Raw genomic sequence first — 20,078 nt, 5'->3', positions numbered from 1 at the left:
TCAACGATTCTTGGAAATAGTATATGACATTTGGCAAACTAGACAAATTTTACTCGAACGGGAAGTGCAGCAACCCACGTATAAACAAGAAGTCCCGCCTTCTGCTCTGTGATTGGCTAATTTGTTTATTCCGTCAGCTCGGCAGTGTATAATAGGTGACTTTGCTTGTCAATATGATGTATTAGCCAATCTTATTTTAGGGGGAGGAGCTCTCGGAATACGGATGGGGAAAAAAAAGAATAGCTACAGTGTAGTTTCTGTGAAGGCGGCGGTGCAGGAAGAAGTATTGCTTGAGTTTTACGTGTTTGTAACAAGCAAAGAGAGACGATCGAATTTCACATTTTCCCTGATTTATAGATTGACAAGCCGACGCAAAGATGTCTGTCGCTGGCCTGAAGAAACAGTTTTATAAAGCGAGTCAGGTGAGGAAACTTCCCAACTTTTTCCTCTTCAGCCCAGTCTGGATTATATTGGTTGTAAATAAACTCCTTTTTTTTTTTGACACAATTAAAGATGCAGCTTTTGTGGTTCACCGTGTAGAATAAACTTGTGAAAAACGCTTGTTATTCCGCATGTCAGTTTGGTTTAAGTTCGAGTTCGGCTTATTTTGCTAAATCTGTGTAGCCTCAGGCTATTCATGAGGATCCGAGCTGGAACTGCAGCTTTTAGGCACCAGCTGGAAATCCAGTTTAATCTGTCCAGATGCTAAACACACTGTATGTGTGGTCACACATGGCTTCTGGTCTCACTGGTGTATTAAATTAAAGTTACAACATCAAAGATGAGTTGTTTTTTAAGAGAATAACACAATAGAAACAGTAATTAGTTAATCATGTACTGATCATTGACGAATAATGAAAATAACTTTAGGTTAAAAAGGACTAACTTGGTCTCCAGTGTAGGTGTTTATTTGTCCTGAAATGTTCACCCTGAAACACATTAAGTGATTATTACTATAAATAAAGTGCTTAGAGATTTTTAAGGATAATTTGTTGGCCGGTGTTGTATTTCTGTTGTTCCTGTGAGAAGGCTAGCTGTTGTGTACCTTGATGATGTAACAGGGAGACACAATGGAGTTCAATACAAGAGTTTAACATGGCATTCAAACATAACATGGTAATATCATAAGATCTTGTTTACTCATCCGCCATATTCCAGTGATGCTCGGTGTCATTAATGAGATAATTGTGGAGATCAAGTGATCAGGTCAGCAAATACTGGACTCACAGCTCCAGAATGCGGTTCTACTGCATGGCTCAGATGCAGCGACTCGCCTAGTTAACAATCAGTGATCACTGAGATGACAAGCTTGATGCTGTTGAGTTTAAAACAGAGAACAGATAAGAAGGTGAGAGAGACGGATATAGGAAATCACTAAAGCGCTGCTGCATCACTGGGTTTGTGCAAAACTGAAGCAAAAAACACATTCACTTCAGTACAGCGGGTTGTTTATGTTAACGACTATGTACACTGAACTAACATCACAAAGCTTTGAGGAAACAAAACTTAGAATTCAATACAAAATAAATCTTGGGTGCCGTTTGATGTTTTGTTTTTCATGCTCAAATTTTCCATTTGGTCTAAACATATATTAAGCAATAAATTAGTGGAGATTGTAGCATATTTCTATACAAGTGTAGCCTGGATGTTGCCAGCTGTTGGTGGTCTTTTAGTTGGACTGGATTTCTCAAATTTTTGCTCTTTTCTGATTTGAATGCAGTTCTCAGTCTGTACTGGTCAATCTATACTGCTTACAGATTATTTTAGCTCCAGCTGCTTCATTCAAGTCTGTTCTATAGTTACTGTTTTCAGGAACAAGGGCATTACAGCCAACTAGTAGTTTTCTTACAACCCCAATTTATTGCTGCTTTCATCCTATGAATTCTTGAGCTCATAAACTACATGTACAATGGCTCAAATGATCTGTCTGTGCCTTTCTTCATGTCTGTCATGTACAGTAGGCAGGACATGACGTTAAATCCACTGACAAGTGAATATCATTGATTATCTTATTACAGGGGAATCTGTCCAGGGATAAGTTGCAGTATGAGGTAGATAGTCACTTCTTGAAGCTGATGTATCGGAAACGGGAATGATGGTCAGGTGTGAGGATCTGACTCTGGAACAAGGGTCAAAATGTCTTGTGTGATGATTCCACTATGCACACTGAGCGGTTGCTACCAAAAATGCTTTAAGAAAAGAGATCATGGGCACCCAATGCCAGGCTGTTTGGTTTGATCCCATTGAAGAGCTTCTGTAGCACTAATTTTTAAAAAATTGGTACATGCTGGCTACGATAGAAAGGTGTCGATTCTGTGTCTCTCATTGATGTGTATCAATGTGTTGTGTTACTTCCTAGTGCACACACTGCTACAGAATGCAGAACTATCAGCTCAGAGAACAAGGTTTTTGCATGACTCTGACATGCACTAGAACATGGCAGGATGTGCTGTTATAGTGGTGTGGTGGTCTGATGTCCTGATGGGGTTTACACAGCAGATCGCCACAGCAGACCGCCACATCAGATCACCACATCAGATCACCACATCAGATCACCACATCAGATCACCACATCAGATCACCACATCAGATCACCACATCAGATCACCACATCAGATCACCACAGTGTCTCACTGATAAAAGCACATGGTTCAGAGCAGAATACTGAGAGAACTTGGGTAGCTTGAAATTTTTTTGTTCATCGTGTTTGTTTGTTTTTTATTTATTTATTTATTTTCTGAAACCCTCAGCGTTTACGGTAGAACCTCTTTGAGGGCCGTCCATAGTGGCGTAAAACGATCCGAATCTTTTCGGTCGTGAACACTGGGACGTTTCTGATGAGGCTCCCACTCTGATACAGTCAGAGCTTCTGTGGAGTAGCCTGTTAATCAGCTAGTAAATCAGACCAGAGTCCTAAGGTCTGCTGTGAGTTTGTGTGACTTGGCAAATCACGTTGTAGCCGACACCCAGCTGAGTAATTACACCTGACGCACTGTACACGTGGCGATCGAAGAGTTTTGTGTTGTTGTGTTTGTTTTCACAAAGCAGTGCATTTGTAGCTCTTTGCTGCTTTCATTTACAATAGTTCAACATTTCATGCTTCAAACTGGCTAGACGCTCTCTTTCTCTTTATTGTTTTCTCGCTCTTACTTCTACACCCTTGGTTTCTCTCTCTCTTGTCAGATGAATCATCATGATGAGTCTTGATTTTATTATCATTTTTTTAAGCAGGTTTGACAGAGCCTCAGTCACGTCACTCAGGAGTTCAGGCGTGCCGTGAACGAGGTTAAACATTTAATCAGAGTATGACGTTATTTTTACAGCTAAATGCTATAGCATTGTTATAATGTTTTCATACAAAGCATTTTAACGTATGCAGCTTACGCATGGATCTGCCTCACCGAGTAGCCAGCTCTGTAATCTAAAAAATGTGAAATACGCGAGGAAACAGAGCCTGGTAGTATATTAAGTGTCATGAACAGTGTTATTTATGTTAATGTTTTTGAGAGATTTATTTACTCAAACAAGGCAGTGTACTGTGTTCTAGCATGAGGGATAAATGGTTAGCACGGCTGCCTCATCGCTTTAAGTTGGATACCTACCGAATTTGATAAGGTAAGGCCGACGTTACAGTACGTAGTGTGTAGTAGGATACAATCCAGCCATGTTGGTGAAACCGGTTACTCTCAGAACTGTTACTTGCTTTGTTGTTCAGCATGTAAAGGAGAGGGTGAGCTGGTTGACTACATTTAGGGGAAAAAAGATTAGAAATGATTGCTAAAGCTGATGGAATATCGGAGCATCTTACAAGCAGTGCAAGTTGCCTTCAGCCATTTTTCTACTTTATTAACCTTTTAATTAAAGCATGACATCACATCAGATTTAAAGACGTCAAGCGATAACGATGCTGGTCCGACAGGATAACTAACACTTTAAACCCAAGACCTGGTCATCAGCTGATCAGGTAAAGCTGGACTGAGCTTTTTCAAATGATTCAGTCAACGGCTGGTTTTAAGTGCACAAATTTATGCAGGATTTCAGTAAACACGTTGGCATTATTCAGTGAAGCATAACAAGAAGCAAACATGGAGACGTGTGCAGGGAGTATGCACATTGCTGATAGGAGGAACGACACAGCTGCCTGTGTTCATACTGAAGGCTACATGCGATCAGAAACAGTGTAGCCACAGACCAAACAAACTCTGACAAATGAAGCTGGAGAAGTGACTTTCATACCCTACAATAGAAAAATGCAAACTGAAGCTCTTCCTGTCACTAATGCCCTCCTCTCAGCTGTGCTAAACAATACACTTCACTGGTTAGAGGAAATATGTTTTTTCCAAAACACTGTTACATGATGTCATTACTGCAAACATATCCTAAATCATGTAATAGTTGTTATTAACTGGACAATAACCAATGTGCATAAAATCCCACAATGCATTGTTTAGGTAGTTGTGTTGCCAGTAAGCAGTTTTTCTAGTGGCATTACATTTCCCTCCAGATGTTCAAACTCTTTCTCCCATAAGCATCTGAAGTCAAAGCAGTTTCTGGACACTAAATGTTTGAGATCTCCTCCTACCCTAAATTGTGCATTATATTCTGGTCAGGGGTGTTGAATCAGAAGCGAGAGTGTCGATTCAGATTCGGAATTGTTTAATTGGGAGTGTTGAATCAGAATCTGATTCGAAATCAGATTGGGAAATGTTGTATTGGGAGTGTTGATTTAGAATGCTAGACAGTTGAATCGGTAGTGTTGAATCAGAATCAGGAGTGTTGATTTGGAACGCTAGACTGTTGAATCAGAATCAGGAGTGTTGATGTGGAACGCTAGACTGTTGAATCAGAATCAGGAGTGTTGATGTGGAACGATAGACAGTTGAATCAGGAGTGTTAAATCAGAATCTGATTCTGAATCAGATTCGGAAGTGTTGAATCTGAATCGGGAGTGTTGATTTGGGATGTTTTTGGATAAATTTGGCTTTAAATTAGATGGTCAGGCTGGAGCGTTGACTCTGGTGCATTGCGTGTGACTGAATTGGGTGTGTCAAACCTGACTGTACATTCTCTGTTGCTGCGTCTTTTGAAGGCCTGCATTTTGCACTCTCACAATTTACGTATGAACTATAGAATACCTGCTGAGCTGTTCTTTCACTTCGACTATCAGAGAAGCTCTCCACAAAAGACGTCTCGTTCTGAATTAAACGTGTGTGTGTGTGTGTGTGTGTGTGTGTGTGTGTGTGTGTGTGTGTGTGTGTGTGTGTGTGTGTGTGTGTGTGTGAGAGAGAGTGTGAGAGAGAGTGTGAGAGAGAGTGAGAGAGAGAGTGAGAGAGAGAGTGAGAGAGAGAGACAGACAGACAGACAGACAGACAGAGTGCAGAGCTCAATACAGCGTGTTACTGAAACATCATTCTGTCAGTGTGTAAAGTGTACTGTGTACCTGATGATAAAATCTTGTGCAGTCAAAACAGACAGTAACAGTGCCTTTCAAATCCCATGATCATTTAGATATTATATTCGTTATTCATGACAGTATTTCTGTGGGGAGATGAGGAGGATGAAAGCTGCAGTGTAAGTGTTTGAGGCCAACAAATATCCTGATGTACATAACGGTAGATGATCGAACATGAATAACAGCACTGAAAGGTCACCATTGATTCTACTGCATGTGGGGACTATTGATTAAAACCTACATGTAAACAATGTTCTTAGAACGAATGGTTAATTGACTGGAGTACATTACACTGGAGGCAGCGATCGCAAAAGTGACACACACTCTATTTGCCAACAAAGGAACTATTTGCTCATCTCTCTAAGCTACACTGAGAACATTGTGTTTTCTTGTAGCAAATGTGAAATGAACCCTTTAGTCAGAGGGAAGGAAATATGAGCGATCCTCAAGCTTGATTATCAAGCACTGGGGATTCGTACATAAGGACAAGGTCAAGGGGTTAAGTATCCGGCCCTCGCTGTTCCAGGGACGCCCATGTCCGACCCAGTACCCTGACCCCATCCTCCAAAGTTGCCATATGCAAAGAAAGAATTTCACTGTGCAGTAATGTATATGTGACAAATAATGGGTTCTGTTCTGATAGAGGCCCACTGGGACAGGAATCACGCTGCCACCGGGTTTCTTTATGTACGTTTTGAATGCACAGGAGTTTGTAGGGTTTTTTCCTTGTTAGAAATGCCAAAATCTTATTCTATAGCACATAATATGAATTCAGCATATGGATTTCTGCAGACAATGTCTAAATGTCTAAGAACATATAACTCTGATGTACAGAACTATTTCTTTTGTATGATTTACTGCAAAGTTTGAGAGAAGGAATGAGGGATTTTGGAACGTATATTTGTCCAGAGGTCAGAAAGGTCTGTTCACTATGCTGACCATGTTTCCCGATTGCAAAGCCCTTTCCGTCGTCCAAGGGGCTTGTAATACATAAAGCAGCTGGAAACCTTGAGCAAGGCAGGAAGTTAGTGCAGTCAGTATCCCTGACTTTGTTTTCCAGAGCTAATAGTTTGGTAACACAATTGAAAACCCTGGTAAACTGAGGACCTCCAGAAGAAGAGCAGGAAAGTGAAGAAATGAAGACATGAATCTTAATGACATGGCAATCCTGGAACACTACACGTGCTTTTATTCGTGGAAAAAAAAACTGACTATCTCACACACTATAAATCATTTACCCTGATGATGTCATTCACCACGATCTTTCTTAAGTGACGTTTTCACTGTAGAATGCGGTTCAGGATTCTGTTTTTCGCAGTGCTGTGGATGTGATTTTGGAAAAGAAACCGAATGTCTCCTGTGTTTTTGCCCTGGCGCACAAGTCCCTTCATGTTCGATTGAGTAGTCATGCATTCCAGAGGATCCTAGAAGGAGCATGAGTGCAGGATTAAAAGTGTCTGCTTCATGTTGTATAGTGTAATAAACAGCATCAGTGTAAACATTTCTTTCTTTTTATTTAATTAAAGAAAGCTGTAGAGATAACTTGTATAGATTAATTCTTCGGTCCAGATTCTATCTCTCAGCCTTTCAGCCTTTCTTTCTGTCTTTGCTTTTCATTCTTGCACCGTCTCCCTATCTCTGTACAAAAAATGCAATATATTCAAGTATTTTCATATTTGTGTTTGCTTCCAGATGGTGAGTGAGAAAGTAGGAGGAGCAGAAGGCACAAAGCTGGATGAAGACTTTAAGGACCTGGAGAGGGTGAGGGGCAAATCAGGAGATAGAGCTCTGTACAGCTGGCATTATAAATCCTTAAAGCTGTTATTTTTATGTGCCTTTCCAACCCCTCAAAAATATAATCGGAACCTGCTGGATATATAAATTCATTGTCTTCGTACAGAAGCCGCAAAGCAGCATTCATGAAATACTTTTTTTAGTTGAACTTTTTAAACAAGCACGATGCATAGGTGTCGTATCCGAATTGAAACCATGCATCGCTTTGCCACACCTTTGTAGTAATGCATATTGTATGTAATAATGCGCTTTTCTGCAAAAGGTTTGACCAATCCCACTTAGTCCTGTCGAAAAGATCGACTAATCCCTCTTACTCCTCTCGCTATCTCATGCGTTAAACTCGGCCAGACCAGACCAGACCAATCCCTTTCAATTCTGCAAATCCATTTTCAAATCGACAATCCGTTTTAGTCCTACAGAAAGTTTGATCAAACCCACCTTTGATGTGTCTCATCTATTTCTGATTTCTTCATTTGCTCAAACTTGTCAAGCTTGTTCCAAACATTCCCCCATAAAGCTTGACCAATCCCACCCACAAGTGAAGCCATAATGACTAATCCTGCCAGCTCTTGCAGAAAATATAATATCCTACCTACTCCCACAGACCCCAGTCCCTCTCACTCCTGCAGAAAGATTATTTCCAGCTTCCACTAGAAGGTTTGACACATCCGACCGCTTGCTTCCACCATATCCCAGTCCCAATCCTCACCTTTAACTAGAATTCCTATCCCTTGTTGCCTTGTAGGTAAACTTGGTGTCACCATTTTATAACCCTTCCCGTTTCCCTACCCTGTGTGTTTTACAGAAGGCTGATATCACCAGTAAGGCCATAGTGGAAGTGTTATCCAGGACGTCAGAGTATCTGCAGCCCAACCCAGGTAACTAGCTCACACAAAAGAACCTGTTCAATCTAGACTTCCTTTAGCTTCATGCACTTAGGAAATATATTCTTGCAGTTCTGGCAGGTTATTTCAAATTTGGTGCTGAAAGTAAAGGCTCAGATATGTAAAATTAGACTAAAGAAAAAGGTTAGGATCAGAACAAAAGGGTTAAACAATTCATATGATTTAAAGTGTGTGCAGATAAGCTCGTGTACATGACTGGACTTGTGTTGCAACCTTTGCAGTGTTTTACCATTTATTAAAGACTTCATCTCTCTGGAACTGTTGGAATTTCTCAGCATAAAACATTTAAACGTGCTGGGGAATTTTTTTTAGATAGCTGCAAACCATTCCTGTTGATTAGTCTGTGTGTGTCTAGATATTCACTGAAAGTTGCACTAAAATTTGATCTGATTGTATCTCTGTTCTGTGTTTTGTTGTCAGCATCTCGGGCCAAACTGTCCATGTTGAATACTGTGTCCAAGATTCGAGGGCAGGTGAAGAGTCCCGGGTATCCACAGGCAGAGGGAGTTTTGGGAGAGAGCATGGTCAGATACGGCCGTGAGATGGGGGAGGACACCAACTTCGGTGTGTGTGTGTGTGTGTGTTGGGTGGGTGGGTGGGTGGGTGGGGGGGGCTGCTTGAAAATAGCTTGCAAAAAAGTAAGTAACTAAGAGGAAGTGAAGAAATGGGAATGATTAAACCATTAAGGAGATAACATTTTATACTGTATATGAGAAGTGTGTGTGGGGAAAATACCCAGCTTATGACCTACACAACACTTCATAGCCTAACTTTTCCTCAGATAAAATATTGATAGTTTATTGCTCTTAATTTTCTTGACTTATTATCTCTTTTTTTTCTAATAAACAAACAAAACAACAACAACAAGTGTTTTAGATTCACACGTTTGACCTCATCAAGAAATCCAGGCTGACGGTACATTACAAATTGATTGGAAAACCCCCCAAATCTAGATGGGCCCAAATCTTTTGCAGGCCTTCATTTGCATAGTGGAACTTGATTGGCTCTTGTATTGTCTGATGCAATAACACTTGACTGTCACATCTTCAGCATGTCCTAACTCGGATTTTCTGATAAGATTTTTCCGCTTTGAAACTTAGGACACAATCTGAAGATACCTGTATATAATTATGGATATCTGGAAGTTTCACTTAAAGCATTAGAATGCTGAGTGTAAAGCTTGTGTCTTGTGCTCTGTAGGTGGTGCTCTTGTTGACATGGGGGAGGCTATGAAAAGGCTGGCTGAAGTAAAGGATTCCTTGGATATCGACGTGAAGCAGAACTTCATCGACCCTTTCCAGACCATCGTAGACAAGGATCTCAAGGACATCCAGGTAGGACCTTAAGCGCACGAGAGGATTCAATTTCTCTGTACTAGGTATGATGCTGCTTATAACTGTTTTGATTTTCATCATGATATGAGGAATGTGTCAATCCATTTTCTCTTTTACTTTCGGTCCTTCTGATTTGTCTGTCTCTCTTCCTTCTCTTTTTTTTTTTCTTTGTCTCTCAACTGAGCAGCACCAGCTGAAGAAGGTGGAGGGCCGGAGGCTTGATTATGACTACAAGAAGAAACGGCAGGGAAAGATTCCAGATGAGGAGCTGCGTGCTGCTTTGGAAAAATTCCACGAGTCCAAAGAGGCTGCAGAGATCAGCATGCACAATCTTTTAGAAACTGACGTGAGTAAAATCTAGAGACAAAACTGTGATTCCGAGACCTTCCTGAACATGTGATCGTCGTGCTCAAAGCAGTAACGTAGATTCAGTTGAATGACTCACTATTTAACGACTCTCAAGGGATTCAAGAGAATACCAGGGGACATTGTCTTTCGCAGCCAATTACCCAGCAGTCCTCACCATCTGCCTACCATTAGCATATGTTTCAGACACTGAGGGGAATTTGGGTAGACACACTCCACTCTTAAATTATGGTTATTTTTTTCATGTGCTATATAATCAGCAGGTTCCAGTGAGAGTATAGGTGCAAGTTCAATTCAGCTGCATCCCCATGTGGAATCTCTCAAATGACACCGTGATTAATCATTAAAAGATGATGCAGTGAGTGAAAATATAACTGAATATTAAAATAATTATATATTGACCAGACCAAAAACATTAGAGCAAGATCAAAACAAACAAATATGGCAGCAAAACCATGCAGCTATGGTAAAACCGTGCAGCTACGGCAAAACCATACAGTTACAGCAAAAAAAAAACCCAGAAATGCCAAAAAAGTTACGACGGAACCATAATCTGATACAGCAAAAAAAAAAAAAAAAACATCACCACACATCAAATACAGAAGTGCTCTACACAAAACCATACAGCAAAACCAAGCTTAAAAAGTGCCGGAAAAAAAATCACAACACAAACTGCCATAGCAAAAGCACACAACAGACCCAAAACAACATTCTGCAGCAAAAAGCAGAGCAACAAACAAAAACACTCCATCGTGTTCTAATAAATAAGGCAAGGCAGCAACGTGTCTGCTTTTTCAATTGTACATAATGGTTTGTTAATTAATTGTTATTAACTCTTTAGTATGTAAAAAATGACAATGAAATGGGAACACAGCCTAAAATGTGCATGTCTTCATCACAGTACAAATAAGTAAGTACATGTATTACGGTGTAGAAGGAATAGCTGTTAGCAGCAGGGAATCAATCTAATCCCTGTTCTGTAGAACACAACAGCCAGGACCTGTGTGTTTCCTTAGAAGTCTGGTGCTGATTAATACGGTTATTAAACAGTGACTCAGATACAGATACAGAGTCTGAAGGCAACATCTAAAGCATGAAGTGCTTTTATAAACATCTCTCAATGTAATGTTCGTGCGAGGCACAAAAGCCTAAATGTTAACTGCTAGCAGAACTTTCTCAAAATCTGTGAGGACGTCTATTGCATGTGATTTAAAAAAAAACAACAAATTTACAGGCAAAAACTATTGCTGGAGTCTCCCTTTTAGGATATAAACCAGATGGGCAGGAACTTATTCACAGTATGAGTGTTACACAATACAGGGAAAGTGAAAGTGAAAAAAAGGATTGTAAATGATTGAAAATGTAAAGTTTTGTTGACTAACTTAAAAAAAAACAAACAACTAAACATTGTTTTGAATTATTTCTAAAGATTCTAACAACTTACTAGATGATGCTTATTGGTAAATATTGCTTTGGGAATTCCATAGAGAATGTAACGGAAAAAATCTTTGTAACCCTTTAAAACATCAGTTTTTGTCTGAGCGTCTCAAATACGGGCTACACACAATCATTCTTCTTTCTCCCCCAAAATTCAATTTCACACACGGTGTCAGATCAGGTGTGTCTGTGCTCTTGTCACTGTAGTGACAGTCAAATCAAGCCAAGCAAAACAAAAGGAAAAAACCTCCTTTTTGTATCAGCATCTCAAATAGAAGCTACACAACATCTGAATCTGTATATCTGAACTTGTGCCTGTGAGTCATTACGTGCTTCACGTTCACGCTTTCCATCTATACAGCTATACAGCGCACCCCCCCCCTTCTCAGCAGCTGATGATCTGCCATCTGACCCTCAGAACAAAAGCCTTGATTTGGATGTGATCATTTAAGCACTAATACAGCTTTAAAATGGCAAATAAGTCATTTTTTCTGTAGGATTTGCGTTCCACGTGTGCACGTGTCGTAATTGACCAGGACTTTTATTGCAGAAGCCTCTTACATATGGGACATATGGGCATGTAAACTACGGGCATTGTGTAATTCATGTTCGATTTACAAGTAACTCGTTTCCATGCTTATTTGGTGGACACTTCTTATTCATCCTTATTAATACTTATTTTTTTTGTCCTCAGCAGGTCATGTGAAGTGCATTGTGATTTAGAGAACGCTAGAATATCACAACCCGTTAATAGCAGGCTTTGATAAAATGCCAGCATGTATAATTGAATTCTTCTGGCATTTCTGCACTCTATTGTTCTCCAAGTAGTTAAACTACTCCTTAAGAGCCCTTTAAGGGGAACCAAATTCATTCGCATTTGTCTGTGTGCCCTAAATGAAATGCTTGTTCAGCAGGGAGAAGTGTTTGTGTGTGTCTCTCACTCTCTCACTCTCTCTCTCTCTCTCTCTCTCTCTCACTCACTCACTCACTCACTCACTCACTCACTCACTCACTCACTCACTCACTCACTCACTCACTCACTCACATTCTCTCTCTCTCTCTCACACACACACACACACACCATTCGCTCTTCTCGTATGCATGCAAATCAGGCTGCTTCCGCAATACATTAAAATAGAAATGAATGCCATATAATATGATCAACACTTATGCTGCTTTCACGTGCACAGAATTATGCCTGTAAATGCCTTTCCTACTAGGAGGTTGTGCATGAATGACCACTCAAGTCGTAATTACGATTAGGAAGCTCAGATTATTTTGATGCTAAGGTTCCTGAGATGGTCGGCATCCTAAAGTTTCTACCTAGCAGAGGAGAACACGGGTCTTATTGGTAATGCTATACGTTTTCACACCATGAGAAGTGTGTCAAAATAAAAGTAAACTGAAATCAACTGAATTAAGTTGACTTATGTATTTAGACCAATCATGAGTGTTACTTGCTACACAGCTGGGTAAAGGTGACGAGTGTTCACATCGGTCACATTTGCAACTCAAGTAATAGTTCAACGGGTCGAGCACCAGACAAGATTTAAAGCTTTAAGGATTTGTTTTAGGGAGGCAAAATATCTGTCCACTGCAGTAGCACTCGCCATGTTTCGGCCTTGGTAACCATGGTTACCAAGTTAATAGCAGGCTAGTGTTACCAAGTAAATCTTATATATAATATAAGATGTGCCTGTTTATATTATTATATAAATTAATTGATGTAATATATTATTATTATTATTAATAATAATAATAATAATAAGAATAATAAAATTATTATTACTCTTGCTTGTTACTGAACTTTTTTGCCATCTTCTGGCTAATAGCCGTTATAGCTTGTACAGAAATATGAATTGTTTATTTACTTTCTCTGCAAATAGAAAATCTGAATTGGAACGGAACGGAACAGGTCGAGTCTGCACCGTTGCACTGTAGTTTGTTCGAAGCGATCAATTTCCGGTGTGTAGCCAGATCTCTGCTCGAGTTTTCACAGCCAGAACGAGAGCGACGAGTGCTGCATACTCTTCTGTACTGAGATGAGAGGAAACTGCTGAGCTTGGATAGACGTGTTTTAATCAAAAAGGGTTCTGTCTGACTCTGTCCTACTTCTGTTCGCTTTGTGCTGGAGCACTAGATTAGCTGCTCAGTCGAGCACAGCCTTATTTGCATTGGAAACCTGTTAGTGCACAAAGATAGCAACAGTGACAACTTTACATAGATATTCAGTATGAAGGAATAGTGGGGTGGAGAGTAAAGGTGTGGTTCCTTTAATCACTGCATGTCTGTGTGTGCCTGTCTGTCTGTCTGTGTGTGTGTGCCTGTCTGTCTGTCTGTGTGTGTGTGCCTGTCTGTTTGTCTGTGTGTGTGCCTGTCTGTTTGTCTGTGTGTGTGCCTGTCTGTCTGTCTGTGTGTGTGCCTGTCTGTCTGTCTGTGTGTGTGCCTCTGTGTGTGCGCCTGTCTGTCTGTGTGTGCGCCTGTCTGTGTGTGTGCCTGTCTGTCTGTCTGTGTGTGTGCCTGTGTGTGTGCGCCTGTCTGTCTGTGTGTGCGCCTGTCTGTCTGTGTGTGCGCCTGTCTGTCTGTGTGTGCGCCTGTCTGTCTGTGTGTGCGCCTGTCTGTCTGTGTGCGCGCCTGTCTGTCTGTCTGTGTGTGTGTGCGCCTGTCTGTCTGTCTGTGTGTGTGTGTGTGCCTGTCTGTCTGTCTGTGTGTGTGCCTGTCTGTCTGTCTGTCTGTGCGTGTGCCTGTGTGTGTGCCTGCCTGTCTGTCTGTGTGTGTGCCTGTCTGTCTGTCTGTGCGTGTGCCTGTGTGTGTGCGTGTGCCTGTGTGTGTGCGCCTGTCTGTCTGTGTGTGCGCCTGTCTGTCTGTGTGTGCGCCTGTCTGTCTGTGTGTGCGCCTGTCTGTCTGTGTGTGCGCCTGTCTGTCTGTGTGTGCGCCTGTCTGTCTGTATGTCTGTCTGTGTGTGTGTGCCTGTCTGTCTGTATGTCTGTCTGTGTGTGTGTGCCTGTCTGTCTGTCTGTGTGTGTGTGCCTGTCTGTCTGTCTGTCTGTCTGTGTGTGTGTGCCTGTCTGTCTGTCTGTGCCTGTCTGTCTGTCTGTGCCTGTCTGTCTGTGTGTGTGTGTGTGCCTGTCTGTCTGTATGTCTGTCTGTGTGTGCCTGTCTGTCTGTATGTCTGTCTGTGTGTGTGTGCCTGTCTGTCTGTATGTCTGTCTGTGTGTGCCTGTCTGTCTGTATGTCTCTGTGTGTGTGCACCTGCCTGTCTGTCTGTGTGTGTGTGCGCCTGTCTGTCTGTCTGCCTGCCTGTGTGTGTGTGTGTGTGTGTGTGTGTGTGTGTGTGTGTGTGTGTGTGTGTGTGTGTGTGTGTGTGTGTGTGTGTGTGTGTGTGTGTGTGTAGGTGGAACAGGTGAGCCAGCTCTCTGCTCTGGTGGAGTCTCAGCTGCAGTATCACAAGCAGGCGGTTCAGGTTTTGGAAGAACTGTCAGAGACCATGAGAGACAGGTAGGAAGCTCTCACTCTTTCACTCCTTTACTGTTTTCTCCTCTTCTCTACTGCTTTCTTGCCTTCTTTCTCAATGTTTTTTCCCTTGCTTACCATCTTTCCCTTCTTACTTGCTTGTTTGCATTTCTTCTTTCTTTTTTATTTTCCTCTTTGTATATTTTTCTTGTTCTTTGTTTGGCTTTTTTTGTTGTTGCTTATTTCTGTTTGTTCTTTTTTTTCCCCTCACATTTTCTTCCTGTCTTTATTTATTGCATGCTTTCATTGTTTTTCTTTGTCTTGCATACCTTCTTACTTGCTTTGTTCTCTTTATTGTTGCTTTTTTCTTTCTGGTCTTCTTGTTTTCTTGTTTTTGCCTTTTTTTTTGTTTGTTTGTTTGTTTGTTTTTCACATTTTTGGTTTTATTTCTAGCTTTCTTTCTTTCTGACATTTCCCTTTCTTTCTTCCCTTGTTCATGTGTGTGTCTCAGATTGAACAATGCCCAGGCTCATCCACGTCAGAAGCGAATGCCCAGGCCGATGCCCAGCATTGACTCAGACCCAGAGTCTTCTAACGGAGGCTTCAGTCCAACTTCTCACCCTCAGAGCTTTAACGCAGGTGAGCTTCACCTCCTCACATTCTGCCTGTATTCTCCATCTTTTATTTGCTATATTACCCTCTCTACCACAGCGCTCTCCAGTTCACAATTTGCATTTTTATCTCATTAACTTAGAAAGAACACAATCTAGTTAAGGAATGACTGTTTCTACTGTTTTAGTGTGCACTGATCTTTCTGTGTTCTTTATTTGTGCAGCACCTGCTTTACCCACCCGAACCTCTGTACGCCAGAAACGACAATGTGAGTCTGTCTTACCAGACTCTAACTCTAACACACACACACACACACACTACTTACAGTTAAACCTAGACACACCTCTTACTATACTAACTCATACACACATACTGTACACTCACGCCGTCATACACACACCTCACACATGCACCACCTAGTGTACAGTCAGAAATATACAGAATATACTCTTTATACTGTAATTGCTGAAAACAAACAACAGCAATGCAGGAAAGTTTTCTTTGCTCAGTCATTCTCTCTCTCTCTCTCGTTCACTCTCTCTCCCTCATAGCAATGGACCAGCCTTGTTGTAAAGCCCTGTATGACTTTGAGCCAGAGAACGACGGAGAGCTGCCTTTCCGCGAGGGCGACATCATCACACTGACCAGCCAGATCGATGAGAACTGGTACGAGGGCACAGTGCATGGCCAAGCTGGCTACTTCCCCTGCAACTACGTGGAGGTGATGGTACCGCTCAATCGTTAAGACGCGCTGATTGGAGAAATGAAGGGCGGAAGGGAAGAGAGCAAGAGAGAGAGAGAGATGACGTGATGGAGAGTTAAAGTAAAGGCTGGAGACTTGGAGCAGTGTATGAATATGAACTACGCTATGAGAGACACAATATTCTGTCCTTTCCTATGCAGTTTTTCTGCACGAAGTCTCTCAGTCACAATCTCATTGTAGGTGGGTCTCTAAAACACTATCACATCCAGATTTCCTGTCCTGCCCTCGATCGAGTGACTGAACCAAGAAAGATTATTTCCTGTATTCCCTAATTATGCATATTTTTTTCTATAGAAATACGTTAAATATGTCTCTTTTTTTAATCATGAATGTACATCTGTTGATTCTATCCTTACTATGTAAACAGGCTTGTCTTTGCGTTGGCCCTCGTTATTGCGTGCATGCATTGTCTCTGCCCTCTAGTGGCGGTAGCGCGATACAACAATTCTGATCCATCTGATTTCATCTGCTTTTTTGTACGAGAAAAAATCAAATTTGACATTTTTGTCAACTGATCCGAATGTCTGACCATACTCAGCCTACTACTCGTGTTTATTTGAGAACAGTATTGCTCACAGCTGCTGTAGTTTGATATTCCAGCACCTGCAACCCCTCTCTAATGATGTTTGACCATTTCTCTAGCTGGTTAGGAGAAATGATAATTGGGACTCGATCTCTTGATGTTTGTTTACAGCACACAGCACTTGATTGAAAGACATGCCTGGAATGTTACCCTGAGTGAGTGACAATTTGACAAAAAAACCCCAAAAATTCTCAGATAATCCATCTTTTATTTGCTTCTCTTCTCTCAGATGCTTTTAGTTTATCAAGGCCTTCTTGACTCGATCAAATCTGTATTGCTTTTGTTTTCTTTATGTGTAACATTATTAGAAATAGTTTTATTATTATCATTATTAGAAATGATCTGCTACAGAGGTGGTCAAATTCATATTAGCTTGCTAAGTCTACCGTGTTTCCTAGTCTCATATTCTTGTGGCCCAGAAATGGAAATGTTGGGTAAAAGTGGTAGCTTGAGCTTGACTTTTAATAACGCAGCTTGCTAATTAAGTGCTAGCTTATCAGTCGAACACGTATATGCTCAAAAAATCTGGAAGCTATCGGCCAAAGATATAGCTGCGAGATAAACTACCGTCCTGGCTTCGTGCGTAAAATATAGTATTTGTCTAGCGTTACACTATTTTCTCTCTCTTTGGATTGTTTTATTTCGGCTTTGTACTGCACTTTATTTTGCTCCGATTCATCATTATTTCTCTCTGAATTCTGTCTGCATCTTTCTGATTTAGATGCGTGTTTGCTAATTAATTTCACCCACTAAAGCCGTTAAAACTAAACCGTTAACCGGAAAGTTCCTTTAAAAACCAATATAGCTACAACACAATAAACTTATATGGCTATTGAGATAAAGTCCGAATAGTCCGGATGAAATAAATAACTAACTAAATAATTAATTAATATTTACAGCGTCGTTTTACGTCACTCCGCCATAACGTGCACAGCTACTGTATATAGCAAGCTCCTTAACGGTGCAACAGAAAAGCGGTCAATCTGTTGCATGAATACCTATTATGTCGAGCTAGAACAATTGTTTGTGCTCTCTGTATGGAAGAGATGTCATTCACAGCAAAGCTATCTAATTATGGACGACTGTGAGTTCATGTACGTGATGACGCTTCTTCTGAGATGCAGCAGCTTGAAAAGATGAGATTTGGTGTCACGTTATGGTGCGAGCTGCTGGTGTGGAGTTAAAAACAGCTACATTAAGTTGAGGTTTTTATCTTCCTGCTTATTTATTGAGCTTTCACTACCGATTTGTCCACCTCTGTAATATATAACTTGTAAGATATGTAGCATTACCATAAAGTAAACCGAGCTACTTTAATATACTCTTTAAAATTGACCCACACTTGTGTACATGTACTGTGCGTTATGGTGGACCTCCATATCCTCCCCGGTTCTTCCTTCCTGTACCAGTCTTTACACATACAAAACTTGGACCTAGGTTTTTTGGGTGAGTCCCTGAATCCACAGCAGTGTCAGAAGGTTCACATGGGTTTTGTTTCAGCACTTATTTAAACTCACTTTAAACTTTACTGCTTCATAAGTAGCCTAAAATAAAATTAAAACGAGACTTGGAACTAAACACAAGCAGACCATGGAATACGGGGTTAGATCAAGAGTTTTCACTCATCCTCCACCCCTGGGCCATTTTTTATTATACTCTCTGACACTACAGAATTTACCTTATGTTTAAACGTCTGTAGGATGTGGGTGTTTTTCCCCAATTTTCTAATTAGCTGCTCATTTATCTTTTTATTTTTCAGCTTAATTAAAAACGCACTATTTCTGTAACCAAGCCATTCCACATCCATTTCCTCCTAGAAATCACTCTACCACATGCACAGGTTTGTTATTGAGTGTTTAATCGGCACAGTGAAAAGAGGTGTCTGTCTTTGTAATGAAGCACAACACGGTATCTTGTCTCGGCCTGCTCTGTTTCTGCTCTAAAACTTCCGAAGACGATCTGGGAAGGGACAGATGGTCTCACACTCCGTATGGTATTTATATGTATGAGGTATTAAACTGCAAATCCAACTATCATGGGATGATTCTATATTTTTTAATTAGTTTTCATATTTGGAACGATCAGAAATGAAATGGCTTTATTTTAATACATTGCAAAGACAATTAGACCTAATTAAGGACATTCCGTAATATGTGAGGTGATTTCCTGCTTACATTCACATGTAGCATTAGTGTCTTGTTGTTATAATGGGTCAACTTTCTGATAAAGCCTCAAACATTTGTGCCCGCATCTCTCTTCCGTTAATGTTTGTTTCCTGTTGTTACAGTGTATGACTTAAAAAGATATATTTTCATCTTAAATAAACAGTAAAATGAAAACATCTGAATTCTCAATTTGTGAATTTGGAATTAATATTACACATGAGAAGTTATCTGTTCCATTCTGAGCTCAGGCTACTGACAGTGTGGATTTTCCTGTTTCTTCCCACAGTCCAGCAGCATGGCCATATGAAGTGGTCCTGGCTGACAAGTTGCTCTTCTTCCTTTTCACCTGATGGTGACAGTAGACTTAACTTATAAGATACACTTTACTACAATTTAATTCATTTTCCTTTGACTACAACTGCAGTTTAATTTAAACAATGATAGTCATGGCTTCAGACAAAAATCACAAAGCTAACCGTGTGAGCTGAGCAAGAATATTTTTAACTTGACAATTATTTAATTTCTAATTATAGGAAATATAGAGGGATCTTAGAGATATGCAGCATCTTAAAGTGCTAAATGTTACTTGATTTGTATACATGCCCCTAATTTTAAAGCTATTATTTATTATTAAATTTCAACTAAGTAGACACCGCAGGCCACACCAGAGGATTGTGGACTGTTTGATCAGTGTTTTAAAGCATTGGACTACTAGTACTGTGAACTAAAACATGCTGCATGGTGTATTTATTACACCACCGCTCTGAGTTCTTAAGTCTGATTGGTTTAAAGATGTTGATTAATCTAGTGTATGAACTTCTAAAAAGTTTTTCTATAATAGCAGTTTATTATAGGGACTTGTACAGTATAGCAGACATAATCCATACGGCAGTGCTTTTTGAAACTGTCCTGCGTTTTCTGTGACATGACCAGCTCATGACCAGCTACCTTTTTGTTTATTGATTTGTTTTTACTTTAAAGAGAGAGAGAAAATCAAGTTTGCTGAGACTTGCTTTATATCCATCAGCATATGATAAAATGAGTAACTTGTCTTGTGGGCATCTCACACAATTGAATATAACTCTAAGTGGATAAAAAGCATGATTCGACCTTCATTAATTCTGTAAAGATTGATGACTGCCAAATTGTATGTGAAATGTCAGGTGAAATACATTAAAAAAAAAAGTTCCTGCACAATTTTTTTTTCAGGTGTT

At 40.4% G+C, this 20,078-nt stretch overlaps 1 protein-coding gene across 1 annotated transcript; it reads left to right on the top strand.

Moving 5' to 3' along the window:
* The first annotated feature begins 190 nt into the window (after positions 1 to 190).
* Positions 191 to 19,038, top strand: sh3gl1a (SH3-domain GRB2-like 1a). The gene is made up of 10 exons (XM_027137304.2): positions 191 to 422; positions 7,145 to 7,213; positions 8,052 to 8,124; positions 8,572 to 8,715; positions 9,352 to 9,485; positions 9,673 to 9,831; positions 14,683 to 14,786; positions 15,253 to 15,380; positions 15,577 to 15,621; positions 15,905 to 19,038. The coding sequence occupies exons 1-10, from the start codon at positions 378 to 380 to the stop codon at positions 16,096 to 16,098; spliced, it is 1,095 nt and encodes a 364-aa protein (XP_026993105.1). The 5' UTR covers positions 191 to 377; the 3' UTR covers positions 16,099 to 19,038.
* Positions 19,039 to 20,078: the final 1,040 nt, after the last annotated feature.

This window comes from Tachysurus fulvidraco, chromosome 22, assembly GCF_022655615.1.
Source record: "Tachysurus fulvidraco isolate hzauxx_2018 chromosome 22, HZAU_PFXX_2.0, whole genome shotgun sequence".
NCBI lineage: Eukaryota > Metazoa > Chordata > Actinopteri > Siluriformes > Bagridae > Tachysurus > Tachysurus fulvidraco.
The sequence above is the reverse complement of the archived record's forward strand: the minus strand, read 5'-3'. Positions and strand labels throughout refer to the sequence as shown.